Here is a 17,615-nt window from a genome sequence, read left to right on the forward strand (position 1 = left end):
TGGGCCACTGATTCCTTACCTCTATGTTACAGACGTTGTGCTTCTTAATGATATTATATTAAAACTTCTTCATGAAATATGGATTGGAAATAGCTTTTGCTTAATTTGTAAGAGCTTTGCAAACATCAGTTTATCTCTTGGGTTAGGAAAAGGTCCATGAGATTCAGAAACATATCTCAGCACTGTCACTATTTTTTTTATTTATCTCATTAATTTTAAATTGCGCTCTTCCAGCAAAAATTTTCTGGTAAATGTTCACTTCCATTTCCAATCTGAGTTTCCCAATTTGCAGGCAGTGTTTTCCTGTCTGCATATAACTTGGGTTCACATTAAGGAGCACTGTGAATGTATTGCTGCTTATTCCCATTTATAAGCAACAATGAAGTATATTTTACTTTATTTTTATTTTATTTGTAGGGTTTCCTGCCTGAGCAAGGGAGAGCTAGAAGACCTCAAAGGTCCCTTCCAATCCCGTTATTTTATATATATAGGCTGTCCTTGTTTTTTTTTGCTTAATTATTATTATTCGTCTTTTAATGACCTTATAATCCTTTGCATTGGGGTGGAGTCGGGGCAACTGAATGGAGTTGAGCGTTGCCTCCCTGTCGCCAATGCAGAGTTTGCAGCTGATATTTACTCATTGTGTCCAGAAAGAAAAATATCTGCTGCTACCTCAGGACCTTTCAAAATTATGAAAAAAATGCTGACACAATGTTTAAAAAAGTGACTTAGGACCAGTTCTCACACTTGTGAACATTGCGATGTCCCCACAGTTACATGATCAAAATTTGGATGCCTGGCAATCCTCATGTTGATCATGGTTGCCTCATCCTGAGGTCACGTGATCACCAATTGCAACCTTCTCAGGGTGTTTCAACAAACAAAACCAACGGGGCAAGCTGGATTCACTTAATTATGTGATTTGCCTCACGCTTGTGTGATTCGCTGAACCACCGCAGCAAAAACATTGTAAAATCAGGTGCAACTCGCTTAACAACCAGGTTGCTGAGTGACAGCAGCTTCAAGTCCCAATTATGGTCATAAGTCAAGATGACCTGTACTGTTTATGCTCACTTTGGGATTGAGAATTCTTTAATTTACAACTTTAATCATTATCAGACTGATTATGGCAAACTACTTGCCCCTGTGCTAGTGCAGCTTTCTGCCCCAACAAAGATTTTTTAAAAACTGAACTGCATTTACATAGTTTCAGAATAAACAACAGCTAATAGAAAAGGTTTTCTCCAACTCTGTGAATTAATGTTGTCATGCTTGCAAGAGCACAGCTTCAGAGATCAGGAAAGCATGTTTTTGAGGCTTCACTCTCCTTGATTTCTAGCTGTCTTCTTTTAAAGTATTTGCAAATGATGTGCGTGTGTGTGTGTGTGTGTGTGTTACAGAGTTATCAGAAGCACAGAAAAGACACAAAAACATTGTGATGTGATTTTGCCTGATCAATCTTGCTATTGCTGAGGTGCGTTCAAAAGACGAAGACTTTTACTGCCTACTAGCTAAAGTAACCTTTCTTTACAAAGGAAAAGCACAAAATGTACATACATCACAGCGACTGGAATTCTGTTTGAACAAGTCTATTGATTGGGCCTGACCTCTTTTTTACACTCCCCCCTATTATTTGAAAAGGTGCATCTAAGTCTGGCTGAATTGAACCAACTGCAGTGAACTTTCTATGAAAACTTCTTGAGATATTTCTTTTAGTTCAAAGCTTTGGGATTTTTAAAGGGCATTTTTAATACAGCCTGTTGAGGTATTCTGTGTTCAAGCCACACTTTGAATGTTTTAAACTACAGGTAAGTCTGAGAAGAAGGGGAAATGAAGGCATTACAGTAGAATCATGATCTGGGGAAGGGAAGGAAACCTTTTGACCCATGGAATAAATAAAAATGTCAAATAATGCTTTGAGAGAGAACTTTGTTCTAGTCTATGCGGCATTAGTGTGGGGCTTCAGAACAATTATTTAGAAAGTACCTAAGAAATGTATTCACTGAACTGCATTGTGATTCTTCACTAAAGCATGCTTCCAGGACTCCAGAGTTCAGCTATTACTAACAAAAGAGATCACATCTGCACATCTGAAACTTGTTAAAGTACTGTAAACCATTGTGCTGCATCATAACCACATGAACATATAGGTGCAGACACCGATTCTACCAGCAAAATATGTTTAACTTCTGAAGTATCTAAGATCTAATCATAAATTGAATTTTAAAAAACAAACTCTTGCTTTCCTATTTTAATTGGCATTTCAATTAATGGTGTCTTTAAATATCAGTTCAGATAATTTTGAGACAAAATTCTTGTATGGAGAAATGGAATATGAGTAAATAGATTATTCTGTTAACAGAAAACAACTCTCACCCTGCAAGTCATATATAGATTTATCTGGAAATTGCTTACACTCAGGAGAGAGAGAGGGAAGGAAGGAAGGAAGGAAGGAAGGAAGGAAGGAAGGAAGGAAGGAAGGAAGGAAGGAAGGAAGGAAGGAAGGAAGGAAGGAAGGAAGGAGAAAGAAAAAAATAGAAATAGATAGATAGATGATAGATAGATAGATAGATAGATAGATAGATAGATAGATAGATAGATAGATAGATACCGAAAGATAGATACCGAAAGATAGACAGAGAGATAGAGAGATGATAGATGATAGATAATATAAATAGAGATAAAGATATTAGAATGTGTGATAAAACATTTCTAAAATACTGAAATATAGTATATGTAAATACTTATAAAAACTTCAAATTGCTGGAAAGTTTGTCATATCTAGAAAGCTATGCTTTTGGCTGTCATGTATATTAGATTTAATAATGAGAGTATTTGGCTTGGATTTCAATGTTTATAGGGAAGCTTTAAAGTTTTTAAACATTTTTCAAACCTTTGTAACAATTAGAATGCTATATACTATAGAGAGAATCTATTATCTCAGTTTAATTCATGTTAAATATGGAGAACTATACTATAATATTTCAAACTATAGTGAAATTACTAGTATTGGAATCTATGTTTTTATCCCCAACACTATTCTTTATGAGAGAGAGGGAGAGACAGAGACAAAGAGAAAGGGAAAGGGAAAGCACTTATGTATTCTTGTCAAGAAAAAGACGGATATGTCTACAAAGTCACCAGAAATAGATCCTGAGTCAAAGGAGATGCTATTTTTTAAATCAACATATTTAATCAGAAGATGTTTAAGACAGTTTAAGAAAAAGATTTGACATTGGGGAGGTGGGTCAGAATTTTAATGAAGACAACCTTGGCCGTTCTGACAAAAAAACTTTCTTTGCTAAATGAAATCCCTCTTGTTCGTCTTCATTTCTCAGTTGCCTTTAATACAATCACCCACAGAGACTTGAGTAAGACAAGAAAAGGTAACACAATATTTTTATTCAGCAAAGTTGGTTACAAAAACATTTGGGAATCATGACTTTACACTGTTACATTTGTTGACAAAACCCCACAAGGATCTATTTCTCTTTTATGCTTTTTAACATCTGAAGCAGCTGAATGAGGTAATCTGAGATGTAAATCTATAAAAAAAATGGGAGAACACATCGTTGCCAATGCTATATTCATTGCAAATTATTCTTTATTTTGCTCAGTCATTTTACTTTTAAATTTTGATATTTGAAACTGGCTGAAACCGTTTGAGCTCCTCTGTTTTATTGCAGTTATATTTGGTTTATTTTGGTTTTCATTGCACTGAATATTTGATTTTTTAAAATATGCTCCATAAACATATTTTTATATGGTGTACTTTATAGATTTGAGAAATATGAAGAACTAACTTAGTAGTATCCCTCAATATCCATATTGTCCTAACCGCAATATAGAAAGAAACTTCAGATCTGGTTTGGAATTAGACTGGTATGTGGTCATGCTAATTACAACCAACAGTATAATAGATCTGATTTTGTTTTCTCTCAGCTTTTTGTTTTGTAGTACTTCATTTTTTACAGTTCCATACCCGTTGTACACTGGTGAGAGTCCACCAGTGGGTGGCTTTAGAATCTGAAAAAATAAATATAACTATATTATAACTTAGTGCTATGTGTGAATGCTGCCATTCTCTGACCACCTAATTCCAGATGCCACCTAGAAAGAAAAGCAGGCTTTGCAAAGATGCAAGACAAAACAGAAAATGCAACAACTGCAAATGTTTGATGGAGGGGGAACATGTACAAAAAGACTAAAACCTGAATGATATAACTGGTAATTATCAAGACTGTCACTGAAACCAGCCTGTGGTACACTATTTCATTGATGGTATATGTGTACAGTGCAAGTATTTTGGTATGTTCATTTACTTTCTTATCATACATTGGCCACAGAAGCCTAAATTTCTCCTAGTTTCTTAAGAAATAATAAAACAAATGATAAAAAGAACGTCATAACTTCTTTCTCACTCTGTCATTTTTTAAAAAAAATCCCATCAACTGACTTGAAGAGCAGACTTTACTGCCTCTACATTATTTTTAGTAATGAATCTTTTCTCACAAGGCTGTCATGAAATGAGGAAAGCAGAATATTGTTTCTAAACAGTTTGGCTGCTTTAGTTCCAGGCCCGTTTGTCTTCTTTCGAATGAATCTTCATCATGATTATCAAGCTTCTACAGTACCAACAACCTTGTGGTGAAGGATGTGGCTCCTTTTCAGATGCCATGCGCAAAGGCTTGAAGTTTCAGGTGAAAGTTTGATAAAAGGAGAATACTTTCTTCAAATCAAACACATCTCCTGGCCCCTCCATCTTTGCTGAGGCACTTGCTTCCTATGTTTCTCCCAATGCTTCATAAGGCCTCAAAGCGAATAAAGATGCCAAGCTTTGATTAAGAAACCCAGCCGGGGCATTGATTCTCTTTGTCTCCATGTTATAGAGGCAGCTTCAGTGCATAATTTAATCTCTTCAGGGAACTGTGGTGAATCCACAAGAGATTTCCACCAGCAGCCCTCCTTGACATGAGAACTAGCATGCACATGATCTTTGATGTGAATTCCCTAACCATAGCCTGAGAAGGACCTGTGGCCTTTGATGCTGCCCTAAAAATTGGGCTTTCTGAAAGAAACTTTGAGCCTCCTTTCTTAGAAACACCTGATGAGATCCTATTTTCTGAGGCCATAGAAGGGTTTTTCCCCATAGTGCAGTGAGCAAAACATGTTTTCCCCTGGCTATTAGACTCCTGTTATTTTATCCTTCTTTTTAACTGATTAAAACTGATTCTTTTTATTAAGAATCTTGAAAAGTCTAGGCATATTGTGGCATTTCATATCATAGTTGGACAGGACACATGTGATTGTTCTATTATATTAAAACATAGCCCTAACAATACATGAAAATGATTTTGGAAGGAAAAAATTGGGCGCCTGATCTCCCTGATAATTATTTCTGTGAAAATATTTTCCTTCCTTCCTTCCTTCCTTCCTTCCTTCACCTTATGAGTCCTTTCCTGAAGCAGGACACTCCAAGCAGGATTATTCAAAGAGAACGTTTGTCATATTGCTAAAATGACAAATGTTGGATCAGTCATCCAAGCAGTTTTCATCTATGGAATACCTATGGAAGCCAACTTATGGAATGTTTGCATTCATATCTTAATCAGAATTAAGTTTAGGGTTTCAATTATTTCCAGTTGGTTGAATTCTTTGGTGTTCCTTCCACAGTATGAAATGCACTACCTTCAGCAGCTATATTTACCATTTTTTCCATCTTAAGAAACCAGTCTTCATCTAGGCTCCCCTGAGTTGCCTTGAAGGTGATTTTATTTAGTTGATCTAACTCTCACTTTTTCAAGATTATGTTCATAATGCTCCCACTGCCTGTTTATCCTCACAGCAATCCTATGAGGTAGTTTGGGCTGAGACAGAGTGACTAACTGAAATGCATTAAAATATGGCTCCGCCTTGATTGTTTTTGCAAGTGTGGTCACCAAGCTAAGTCCACCCTTTGATTTTGTAATTCCTGTCTAGTTTTAAGTTCCCCATTCTTATTTAGAATTTTTTTGAAGTTAATAAGATTTGGATGTATCAATGCTTCCATTGTAGAAAGCCAGACTGGTATTTTCCTATAGTTTTGCGATTTAATTTTTCCCCATACTAAAAGTAAAGCATTCCTCACATGATTTTGAAAATATCTGTATGCAGTACTCCTTCCATACAATTAAAAAGCATGCCATCCTAATTGAAGATCGTGTCCCTCCAAAAACAGTAATCTTTTATACCTCAAATTTATCCATTCTTTTACACATGTAAGTAGAGATTCCTGATAATATAGCTCCCAATCCAGTAGCCCCAAATCCCCATTGCCTTTAGACCCTGTAACATTTTCATTCTTGCTTTGTTCCCTTGACAAATATATTTCAAAATTGTTTTATTTAATTCTTCAAAATACTTTTTCTCTAGTTTTATTGGTATTGTTTGAAATAAAAATTTGGTAATTTGGTAATATATTCATTTTTATGGTAGCTATTGTAAATTCTTCCATTTCTCCAACTCCAACTTAATTTGTTGCATAAACTTTGTGTAGTTATCATCTTTAATTGTTGCACATCTTGCTGTTAAGTGGATTTCTAAATATTTCAGTTTCTTTACTATCTGAAGGTCTATTTTCTTTATCAATTCATTTCTGTTTATCTGTAAGGTTTTTTTACTATTATTGTAGCTTTTTCTTTATTTTCAATCCTGCAACTTCATCATCTTAAGTATTGCAACATACCGACTAGCACTGCTAATCAGGTGGCTCCTAATAATTTTCTGAAGTACAATTTAAAATTGAAAGCATAGCTCATTTTTAAGGATGGCCAGCTAAGAATACACAAAGCAGCAGCATAATTTATAAAAAATGTGTTCTTTAATTTTAAACCTTGGCTTATCAATGAAAAAGCAACCACACCTGAACATTCATTGAAACTTGCTTTACAAAAAAAAGAAAGAAACTTGCTTTAGAGATCCTTGCACATTTTCTTGGGCAGGTAAGTTCCCAGATCTGAATGCCATCATGTTAAAATGGCACGTCCTATTAAATCACACATTTAGGCAGTGCAATTTTAGGCTGACAATATTAAGTACTTTGAAGGTCAAGTCCCATACTAACCCAACATTTTATTTCTCATCAGCCCAAATGTTTCTGGGATTCTGACAACCAGATGACAGAAGAGGACATCTCCCTCATTCATTGGTCTCCTGACAGTGTTATTTATTCAGAAATAAATTAGTGACTTGGGGACCAATAGCCTTTACTCATCTTGTCCTCCATGAATTTCTCCATTTCAGAGCCTTTCAGATTAGTGACCATCATCACACGTCAGTATTCTCCTTCTTACGGTACTAGTTTCATTGGCTTACCTATGACCCTCGTGACTGCAGGGTTTTATATATCTTGATCATGTCCGCTCTTTTTATTCTGTTCTAGTTTAGTCTCAAAAGGTCAATGTTTGATAAATATTTGTTCTCCTTTGCTTTTTGAAGTTGTAGTTTTGTTTTTTCAAACATTGTCACCAGAACTGTACAATATTCCAGAACTCTAATGTACAGTATGGTAGGCATACTTTATTGGTGAGTTTATTTTCAATCCTTTTCTTAATGATCACTAACATGAATCTTGCTTTTGGTAGCTCCCAAACACAACCATTAAGGTAGTCATCATGACCCACAAATAATAAAGTTAATTTGTCCCAGTGTGCATTATTTTACACCCACATGAAATGAACTGCAGGGTTTTTGTTTGGTTGACCATTGAGTTTTCACTATCCTGAATAATTTGATATAATCCATAAACTTGCCTAGCTACCTGCTTACCCTGTATCATGATCAGTAACTTAAAAATTACCAGGACCTGTAATTTTGGATTCTTGAAGACTTTATTTTGAATTTCCGTTCACTGAGAAAACTTAATACCAGTATTTATCCCTATTCTATTTTTTCTAACTAATTAACAAAACATTCTAGAAGACTGGTGGGAAGGATTTACCCTTGCAGAATCCAGAGTGATTTTCTTTCAGCAAGGTTTATTGTTCCATAGACCTTTTTAAAAATTCTTTCTACAAATCCACACAGAACAGAAAGTAAGAATACCTGCCTGAAATTTTCTGTCTGACGACTGCTTTTAAAATTTGGTATTGTGCTGGCTACTTTCACGTGTTTTTGCAAAAGTCACTTTTTACTAAAATATTCAGTTGGAAGCCACCAAGACTTTTTGGCTTTTTAATTGTGCAGTTTCTCAAGATATGCTAAAAATAACTTTTCATTATCCTTGTTTATTTAGTTGTTCCAATTGCCTCAAGAAAATCTGCCTATTCATGACATCTTTTGTTGTGGGAAAACTGCAATCTTTGCTTCAGGCAGCCATTTTTCACCATCAAATCTATGCATGTCACTATTTTTTTTTTCAGCATTTCTAAAGATCACAGCTAAAAGATCTTTGCTTCCATTTGATTCATCCTCAACATGCTCTTTTCCTAAAACTTTTATTTTGCCTGAAAGCAGTTGACATTCTGGACTTTGGACTAAATTATCATAACCTGCTATTTGCAACTATCCTGAAGAGAACAGAGTTGGGAGCTCATTGTACAGAGTACAAACTCACAAGTTATGTCTAATAGTCAAGACACTTGTACTTTACTATGCAACAGCCGGTAACCCTCATTGGTCTTCTTTCATACCAACTATTAGTAACATTTAATTTTTTTTCTCTTTAGGAACTACGTAACAAAAAAGATAGCCAGTATTGTATGAGTCAAAGCTCATATTCCCTCAGTCAGTAATAGTTTTGCCTTGATGTTTTGTCAGTTTGCTCTTCCCCTTTTCACTTCTTGACAAAGCTCTACTTTAGTCAGCATTTTCTTTAGCAAACCTTGACTAGGAATGACGATTTCAAAGAATAAGCCTCTTAAGCAGTTCATGGAATTTCATAGGAAGCATATTAAAGTAATATCACAAGAATGCCAGCAAGTGCTCTAATCTCAAATGAGTGAATCTATCCCATTTGCAAACAGAGGCAGCAAGGCTTGGAGTTCTACTCCCATTTTTCCAATGTAAAGGGAAGAAACACCTCAGCTTCTTCTGTCAAGGTGTAAACCTGCAGTTGGAGTTAAGATTATATCAGCAACCTGAGACTAGTTCTTACATCTTGACCTCCTTTTGCTGGCTCTGGTTATATGCCCAGTGCAGCCACAGGTAGTATATAATGTCATTCCATTAGTCACAATTCTTATTCACTCTTGATCAAATTTACACACCCTCCCTCAAAAACTATCCTGTCCCCATTTGCCCTCCCTGTTCACTCCCTCTGACCACAAGCTGCCAATTACTTCTCCTTTCGATTCTTTCTAAAGCATAGCCTGTACAACTTAGATCTTAACACAGAAACCAAATACAGGTGTTTCCTGTACCATGAAAATTGGAAAGCAAATCTTGGAAGGGCTGTTGATGCTACGGAAGAGCATTATGAGAGACAAGATGGACAGAATACCTACATTAGCAGAGAATATGAATAAGCATTAAGTGAGCAATAAATTAGCGGTTCTTTTTGCGTCAAATACAAATTTGCGACTATACCATAACATACTTTCCCACCAATTGAAGCCCTCACATATCTAATTGTATTTTAAGCAGGACAGTGAATTTATGATTGACTGGTAATGAGAGCTAGCAAACTATATAAAATATTGTTTGAGTCAACTAGAACTATTATGCAAAAATATATTTACTACATAAATCATAGTAAAAGGAGCACAAATGCTGTAGCCTAGCTTCTTCAACCAAATGTCTTCAACATATATAACAGCCCCACAATATTTGAAAAGCACCAGTTTGGAGGAAATGATTGTACTCAAACCAATACACACACAGGCACATACTTTAATACATATGGTTTGTTATGGTTTATTTGGATAAACCATATTAAACTCAATGGATTTCAATGAATTTACTAATTAATGAATTCTGAGAAAACCGGGGTAACTTATAATACTTAAGATTTTCTTTTCAAGAGTGAAAAGAAAATCAAATTTCTTTTGTTAATTTTTTAAGATCATACCTATTTAGAGTGTCTGTATAGGCATAACACAATTTACCCATAATGCCTCTCGAAGAGATTCCATTAAAAGACTGCTCTGCCATTCCTTGTCTCGACATAATTTTGAAATCGGTTCATTCATACACGTGCATCCCAGAGATATACAGTGTTGCAAAACGTAATGCAGCACGTATCTTACAATACGGTTTCTCTTGGATGATAAGCAGGACAAAAGAAGCTCCCATTCTTTCTTTTTAATAATTGTACCATCCAAAACCCCAGCAAAAAACTGCTTTAAAAAAATAAAGCACCTGTTAAGGACATTAAATACCATTTCAATAAGTCATTTAACAAACTTAAAAGAAAAATTCAATAGCCTTCATGGAGTATGAAGAGAGAGAAAAAGAATCTAAAGGCAGGTTGAGAACTAAGTACATCCCCCACTCAAATTTTTATTTTCATATCTTACAAAACAAAATGGGCAGTCATGCTGAGAAAAATAGCTTCTTGGTGTGGTGCTGCAAATGCAAACACCGCTCTTTTCTCTAAAAGGCCTTATTAAAACCACCAAGGGAAGATCTGTGCCGTAAGCAGTCCAAGACTTTGCACTGTAACCAGAAGGCTTACTCTGCCTACACTCGGCAGCTAAGTGCCGCTGGATTTAACAAACATCATTTTATAGCTGCTTTTTGCATCTTTCTTGGCTTGCGGGTCCTCGGAGTTGCTGTTTTTTTCAGCCGACGGTGGGTCTTCGGCAACTTCGTCTTGCTCAGAGTCAGAATCACTTTCGGAGTCTTCTGAACTTTCTGACCCCGAGGAATCTTGCGTCTCCTCTGGTGCTTCTTCTTTATCCTCCTCCAACTAAAGAAAAGATTTGGATGGAGAGAAAAAAAAAATTCTATGAGCTTGTTTTGCTTTTCAGGTGCCTTTCTTTTGTGGGTTGTTTCCATAATCAATACATACAGAAATAGGAGCCTGGTTGATATATTGTGGATGGTAATAGAAACTTAATCACAGGTATTTAACTTTAACCACTTACTAGTGCAGTATTCTTTTTAAGTTATAGCAAAAGAAGCCTAATATTACTATCTGCGGGTGGAAAGCCATGTTGGCTATGAGGGATGATATTTGCTATCTATGTAATGTGACAAAGAATGAGATTTGTGAAAGTCTGTCCCATTTAACCACTAGCCAATTCAAAGTGAATTACATAATACATGTACTGTACAGAGTGAAATACAGCAAAGAAAGACTCTTGAGCCACTGTCTCAGCCAAAGGAAGATTACCTCACTGAAACCAAGCCCACAATGCCGCCGGTTCCTTCCTGACATGGTGCTATCCATACTCTGTTGAAACTGAGTCTCCAGCTCATCATTCATTTTCTTATCTTCTTCCCCTATAGAGTTACATATGTTGATTACCATACAGTCAAATAACAAATCCTGAATTTCAACAAAAAAGAAGGAGCATTAGATTTTATCCAACCCACAAGAAGAGTTCAATTCTAATGGCACAGGGTTACTTCTCTCCCATTGTTTCTGTCCACTCAGTGCAGAATGGGTACACAACAGTTCTATTAAATGTTTCCATTTTGTAGGACCTAGGAAGATAATTTATCTGGATGCTGAAACAGCATCCGCCCAGATATATGGATGATCTCCACACACCTGGCGTTTCAATAAGCCCTTAAACCTGAGCTTTGGTCCCAGGCCCGGGATTAAATGTATGTGTGTGAGGGATCTGATGTGCTGTGGTTTAATGTGTGGTGAAATGCAATCTGGATTCTCAGGGAGAAGCTGAATTCCAGAGTGCAAAAAGCAATTAAGCATAAAAGGTTTGCCTGGGAAGAAGAGAGTTAAGAAGGCTCCTCCCTTGCTATTCCCAGGGCATATATATCAATAGTGAAATTTCTGTCTACAGGTGAGGATCAACGCAGGAACTGCTCAGAAATAACTCTGTGTTTTTCTTGGTTCTTGGGCCAACAATGGCTGTTTTTAGTGGAGGCTCTTTTGTCTAGGTTTTTAACTGTTTTAACTTGGGGGAAAGATAATAATGTATTGAATGAAATAGTAATAAATAATATTGTTTGAGGACAAAACTAGAACGCTACCCATAAACAGAACTTTCTGATACCTTTTGCACAAACAGCACCATGATAGTCACAGACTATTTATAGCACTACTTACACATGGGGGCAACATAGCACTTCAGAAGAATGGTGGAGAGCCACTAGCAGTTAGTGGCCAAAAAGATGGCTTTGAACATGAGAAATATCAAATCTATATGGCATATGGGTAAATCAATCAGAAAGGTAAAGTTTCCTAGAAAACATAAGTGTTAAATATATGGACACTTATTCTCCTTCAAATCTTTGGTTAAACTGACCTGTTCTAAAATGAGAAGTTGATCGATGATCTCCAATAACAAGGCGTCCAGTGTGTTCTTTCTAGAAGAAAACATAGATTATTCTCACACAATGATTCTATTTTTCTATTAAAGACTGATTTATTATGGCATGGGCTTTCAAGGTTGCAGACCATTTTCCCCAAAGCATTATTTGACAATATTAAAAATGTTATGTTTCAAATAAGTATCAGGCAACCCTAGAGAGACTTACATGCCATTAACCAACCAAATCATACTCAAATTACACAACTCAGCTTTAGATTTTTGTGACCACCTTGAAATGTGGTGCTGTTATCAGTTTGGCTGGCTTCAAAAAAGAGTTGGACCAATTGATGGAAATTATGGGGAAATTATGGCAGTGTAATGGTCTCTGAAGGTTGTCTGATGAGAGACTAGTGGACTTTCTTATGCACTTGGATAACCAACATTAGAGACTGATAGACTAAACGGGCCAGTGATCCAATCCAGCAGGGCAACTACTTATGTTCTTATTTTGCACCACAATTTCCAGGGTTTGTATTTGGGGAATGGCATAAAACATTGAATAATCAATTAAAATCATTCTGCTAAAAGGAACAACAAAAAACCATTTTGTTTGCAGCAAAGATAATAAACTGAAAGACAAGCCAAATATTCTTCAGGTTTTTTTTTAAAGAAAATCCATTTCATTGTACTTCTACAAATTCCTTTTGAAAATTATTTACATCCACTTTCATTTCAAATGAGCAACCCTTACCAAAAATTAAAAAGAAAAACAATTAAAACAATTAACTCTGAACCCAAAGGGTTTTCTAAAAAAGGAAAGTGAATTTTCCTACTTTTTTCTTTGAAAACGTTTCACTTCTCATCCAAGAAATTTTATTTACATAGTTTCTGACTGACTGGTGGGAAAACTAGTCCCCACCAGTCAGTTATAACTGACAAAGGTCCTTGGATGAGAAGCAAAATGTTTTCAAAGGAAAAAAAAGAAGAAAGTCCAGTTGCCTTTTTTGAAAAAGCACCTTTGCAATAACCATGACCTGGATGATTGAGAATCTCCATGGATAACTAACACCAAAGCAAAGTTGGAAATGTATTATTTTCTAGTTGATTTGGCTAGAAACCCACAACATTTGTCCTAGGTCATACTGATAACATGGTTCAAGATACACTTTAAATATTAATTGCTGGGAAACAAGAGTAGGAGAACATGTCGATTTCATGCTGAAAGTGTGTTTTCTTCCATAAACGAGCTTTTACTAGTGCTACTACTAATATTCTATAGAATTGTAAGCAAGGTTCTAGGTATTACATTAAAACTCTGTGAATTGTAACAATGAATGGGTGCAATAAGATTCATTCACTTCACCATACAATTAGTTAATATCTCCAACCTTTTTCCATTCAACCATATTCACTGAAAAAAATAAATGTACATATTAACTGTATATATTAGAAACCAATTTTCTTGTTTAAATAAAAAGCTCCAGAGTAGTACTTTTTAATGCTCTTTAAAAAATTAAGTTGTACTAGCTGGTTATGGTTCATAGATGACTACTTGTGTTGTTAGAAGTATGAGTATTTTACAATGACATCAGGATGAATGAAAATTGTATTATTGAGAAGATGTAGTGGCCCTGATCTGAAAAGTTAATTCACATAAAGTTGATAGACATAGCAATAAAATTCCATTTAGAAAAATAATTGCAAGATTCCATGGTCATACACAGTTACACAAAACATCAGACAAAACACCAAACAGGTAAACATTAATTCATAAGCAAAAAGCATTACATTCTGCCACAATTGTTTCATCAGGTATTTTGATTCTGACACACAAAGATTTATGAAATAAATTTCACTTATACTTCTGAAAATTTACTTATTAGATAGTGATATTTTAAGAACTTGTATTCTTATAAAAAAAGAGAAAACCAAGCAAATCTGCTTTGAAAGTTGTGCACTAAAAATCCCTTCTATAATCATTATGCTGCTAGGATGAAAGTTAAAACCTTACTTTTCCAGCACCCATCAGCCTCAGGAACTTTTGTTTCCTTTCTTCATTACCCAAGTTGGCGGCCTCCCAGCTCCCAGCTCCAGGCTAAAAAACAAAATATACTTCTTAGACACATTAAAAGAAAAAAAATCAACCAGTTAGTTCATACAGATAGTATATTTATAGTATAACTTTCACTGCAGCTATAAACATGTAATAAGCTCCATATGGCTGCACCATATTTGCCTATCTACTTCCCATAAACCCTAGGTTTTTTTAAAAAAAATACTGTCATGGGTTGCAAGGAATATATTTCAATCCTGGATAATACACTTCTAGTAGGTAGCATTAGAGCTCAAATCAACAAAAGCTATGTAGTACTACTTGACAACAATTTCCTGCTGATACCTTCCAATGGCTAATACATATTATAGTTCCAAACACAAAATATGGAAATAATGCAAGAGATGGATAATTTCCTTTTTACAAAAGTGGAGGAATAGTGTGAGGGGGAGTAATGCCACTTAGCCAGATAATGAAACATCTGTAAGAAAATAACCAGAGAATACCAAGAGCCCAATATTCTGAGCTACCAATATTCTCTTCTATCGAAATAAAGACAAACCCAACAATGAAATTATTAAATGTAAAGCACTGTTTTAATTAATTGAAATACGCCACTTATTTTCAACCTTGCCAGGAACAATTCTCTTCCCCTTTCAACAATGCTGCTATATGACATTACAAAAAGAAGAAACATCTTGTTCCTATCTGCTGAAAGTCGTTCCAAAAGTGCATGCTGTAGCCTTAGAAAGCACTCTGAAAATAAAAATCATAGTGTAGCATTGCCCATAATGTACAAACATGCACCATATTCAGCCTCTGGTAAGAAAAAAACCATTCTTGGTTATAGATCTCCAAGATCCAGCACAGGAAGCTTATTCCAGATCCACATTTATACCAAAACCTACTTGTAGCCATCACATTAACTAAAAAATGGGATGGTACTTCTAAGCTCCTCAAAGTCTGGAAAAGCACGTTTCTATAGGATTCTATAGCAATAATCTTCTGTATGTTGTATCTCAGATTTTTCTGTTGAAAATCTATATTTAACTCCTCCATAATACTAGCCCATTCTGGCAAGTGAATATGCATTTCCACCATGCCCCCCTCCACTTTCTATTTTGGGTACACTGCATCAAAGTATTGTTTTGACTACTACTTAAGGACAAATATTTTTACCCTGCCTTTCCAAAGATTTAATGCCTCCCAAGTCTTATTTCCCACTGGGGGAAGAGGCCGTTTGCATCATGCCAAGGCCTTGCTCCTGAAAGCCTGATTCTCAAAGAGCTTTTCAATCCCCCGATTAATCATTATAGATAATAAACTATCTTAAGAAGCCCAAAGGGGTGGCGGTGGGGATCTCAATCAATCAACAGGAAAAAAACCACCACCTCTTTAATTCTTAATTTCCCTGGCAGAAACGAGGCTTCCCTTCGGGCACAAATGTGCAAGACATGGGCCACCTTCTTGAACCCACTCTCACCCACATGCATCGCTTGACAACTGCCCGCGCCGCATGGGAACGGTAGTCCCTCCCTTTCGCCCAGTATGGGAGTTGTAGTCCTTCACTCCTGCCAGAAGGGCGGGTTGAAGCCAGAGGTACTCCCCGAACCAGCCAATGTATGGCAGGGGGGAACAAATTCTCCTACATAAGAGGGAAAAGTGACCCAAGGAATCCCTGCCATCACCTCTTCCTTCTACCCAGACGGGATGATGGGAAGGGGAACCCCTTTTTCTTCCCCCGCCGGCCCAAGAGTCCCTCCTGCCCTGACCACCCCCACGCCTTCCAACTCCCCTCCTCGCAGCGCCCAACTTCTCCCAGCCCTTATTCACATCAGGGGAAGCCGGCCGCTTCACGCCGTGGCCGTGCTCGGGTTTGGACTCCTTGGTGGCGCTCATCTTCCCGACGGCCGACCACCGTCTTGTGAACGGCCGCTTCCCGGCCCTTCCGCTCCTGCAGCTCCTGCCGCCAAACCCTGCCTCTTCCTTCTCGCCTTCTTGCAAGCTTTTGCACAGCGCAAGCGCGAGAGACAGAGCGAGAGGAGGGTGGGGGGGAAACAATTCGGCGGCGCAGGTCAACCGAGAGCTCTCGGGAGTTGTAGTTCTCTCGCTAAGCCGCGGGGAAACGTTCGCGGTGGAACGTCTTGGAAAGACTGAAACTCCAATTCCCAGAAGCCTCTGTGGCATGGAGCTGGGGAGGTCTTTCTTCGCCGTTCGTCGCGCTCCGTGTGGTTGGTTATAAAAGAATTAGGCGGGGAGGAAATTTGATTAGCGATTGGTTACTGAATAAACATTTTGGTCTCGGTGTCTCTCTCTCTCTCTCTCTCTCCCCGCCCAATTTTTTCAGGGGTTGAATTCATTTTTTTGTCTCTTGCTCTTCAATTCAAAGGGTAGCAAAAATGTGTAGCTAGAATTAGCTAGTAGCATTTTGGTTGGAGAAGAATACAGAATAACGGAATTGGAAGGGACCTTTGGAGGTCTTCTAGTCCCACCCCTTGCTCATGCAGAAAACTCCTGTACCATTTCAGACAAATGGTTATCCAATTTTTTCTTTAAAACTTCCAGTGTTGGAACATTCACAACTAATGAGGAAAACTCGTTCCACTGACTAATTGTTCTAACTGACAAGAAATTTCTTCTTAGTTCTAGGTTGCTTCTCTCCTTGATTAGTTTCCATCCATTGCTTCTTGTTTTGCCTTCAGGTGCTTTGGAGATATATTGTGCTATAAATTTGCCTTTCTCTTCTAATCCTGCCTGAGGCTTCCTCATGATACGTACACATGGCTGGTACAGAATAAAAGAGTATGTATTTTTCCCTATAGTTCAGATGCAATAATTAAGAAATTCATTGCTGTGGAAGATACATCCCAACAATGAAATCAATTTTACACATTGTAGTGGAAGGGACTTTAAATTCAAATTAAGGATGACACAATAATGCAAGAGTTGTTAAACGAAGGTTTCAAGGCTGCAAAAATCTAAACAGCAACTACACTGAGACATTTATGCATCTAGAGGTCAACTGGATTTTTGGTCCCCAGGTATTGATATCCAGCTCTATGCAGGAGTTAATGTAATGTGCAATCTCCTGAACATCCCAAAAGTGCTTTTTCAAGAGGCAACTGGACTTTCTGGTTTTTCTTTGA

At 36.9% G+C, this 17,615-nt stretch overlaps 1 protein-coding gene across 1 annotated transcript; it reads right to left on the minus strand.

Annotated features, from left to right (window-relative positions):
- Window positions 1-9,854: 9,854 nt before the first annotated feature.
- On the minus strand, window positions 9,855-16,512 carry C1H11orf58 (chromosome 1 C11orf58 homolog). Its single transcript, XM_026706497.2, has 5 exons — window positions 16,303-16,512; window positions 14,428-14,511; window positions 12,411-12,471; window positions 11,312-11,421; window positions 9,855-10,885 (listed from the first exon to the last, which is right to left on the minus strand). Exons 1-5 carry the CDS (start codon window positions 16,366-16,368, stop codon window positions 10,670-10,672), a joined length of 537 nt encoding a protein of 178 aa, XP_026562282.2. The 5' UTR covers window positions 16,369-16,512; the 3' UTR covers window positions 9,855-10,669.
- Between the last annotated feature and the right edge of the window lie 1,103 nt (window positions 16,513-17,615).

The sequence above is a fragment of the Pseudonaja textilis genome, chromosome 1, assembly GCF_049901715.1.
Source record: "Pseudonaja textilis isolate UNSWEBS1 chromosome 1, rPseTex1.2, whole genome shotgun sequence".
NCBI lineage: Eukaryota > Metazoa > Chordata > Lepidosauria > Squamata > Elapidae > Pseudonaja > Pseudonaja textilis.

What these genes read in the sequence shown, in the direction of transcription:
- C1H11orf58 (XM_026706497.2), bottom strand. Translation starts at nt 16,368, where the DNA reads ATGAGCGCCACCAAGGAGTCCAAACCCGAGCACGGCCACGGCGTGAAG. An exon ending in AGCGGCCGGCTTCCCCTGAT is followed by an intron (nt 14,512 to 16,302) that starts GTGAATAAGGGC and finishes TTTGTTTTTTAG; the next exon opens with CCTGGAGCTGGGAGCTGGGA. An exon ending in AACTTCTCATTTTAGAACAG is followed by an intron (nt 11,422 to 12,410) that starts GTCAGTTTAACC and finishes GTAACTCTATAG; the next exon opens with GGGAAGAAGATAAGAAAATG.